Consider the following 1,005-nt stretch of genomic DNA (forward strand, 5'->3'; position numbering starts at 1 on the left):
CCCTTTGATTCTATGTGTTTTACAAAATTTGGTAAGAGCTGTAATTTGATAATGTATTTGTATAATATGGTAACCCTGCTCTACCCGGTATGATGTGATTGAATACTACAGGGGGAAGGATATAATCTGTTTATCAGCATTGAAAGTCTGATACATGTTTATAGAACAGATTGTAGAGGAGAGCAAAAATATGTGAAACCATTAGGCGCGTTATCAGGACTATGACAACTGTCATGTAGGTACAACTTCAGAGGGTTTTCCTCGAGCTTGTTTATTCTTTCAAGAATTCACGAGTTTATTTTGTTGGATTTTGAAGTATTAAAAGGGTTTCTTAGTAGAAATGTTCACTTTAAAGTCAATTTCATTTATAAATATCCTGTTCTGGGTTTATTCTTTAAGTAGTGGTTCAGACATTCGTCCAAATGTTCTTGTTCTAGTTGCCGACGATCTCGGATTTGAGTTGAACGCATACGAGAATAATGTTATAAAAACTCCGAACATTAACGATCTTGCTGATCGTGGAATTGTATATTCAAATGCATTTACAACAGTGAGCAGCTGCTCCCCCAGTCGTTCCACAATCTTAACTGGTTTGCCACAGCATCAAAATGGTGAGAAAATTGTGAAATACAGACAATACAAGTTTGCTTAGAGACCTTGAGCCCTACTTATTACTCACTAGCACCGTCTTTTTACCAAGGTGATCCTAGAATACAGATATTCTAGCGGCCATTTTCGATACCTTCTACTGGTGCCACCAACCTAAAATTTGGACACTGTACTAACTAGACCCCAGCGGTACCGATTCTGAAATCAAAAATTTAAAATTCGAAAAAATATTAATTATGAATATTAATATTCGTCATAAAAACATATTTATAAATTTTTCGCACGCACCAGCTTTGAATGTGTTGTAGCGCTACGTATTAGCTACAAAATGAAACATTTTTTTCTTCAAAAAAATGGGGGCTTGGGTTCAGAATACAAACAAGTATGGTCAAACAA

At 35.5% G+C, this 1,005-nt stretch overlaps 1 protein-coding gene across 1 annotated transcript in view; it reads left to right on the forward strand.

Moving 5' to 3' along the window:
• The first annotated feature begins 237 nt into the window (after nucleotides 1–237).
• LOC113474074 (N-sulphoglucosamine sulphohydrolase-like) overlaps nucleotides 238–1,005 on the forward strand; it is a 3,100-nt gene continuing 2,332 nt past the window's right edge. The window contains 1 exon segment of the mRNA XM_026840908.1: nucleotides 238–611. Coding sequence (XP_026696709.1) covers nucleotides 341–611 — 271 coding nt within the window. The 5' untranslated portion in view covers nucleotides 238–340.

The sequence above is a fragment of the Ciona intestinalis genome, chromosome 2, assembly GCF_000224145.3.
Source record: "Ciona intestinalis chromosome 2, KH, whole genome shotgun sequence".
NCBI lineage: Eukaryota > Metazoa > Chordata > Ascidiacea > Phlebobranchia > Cionidae > Ciona > Ciona intestinalis.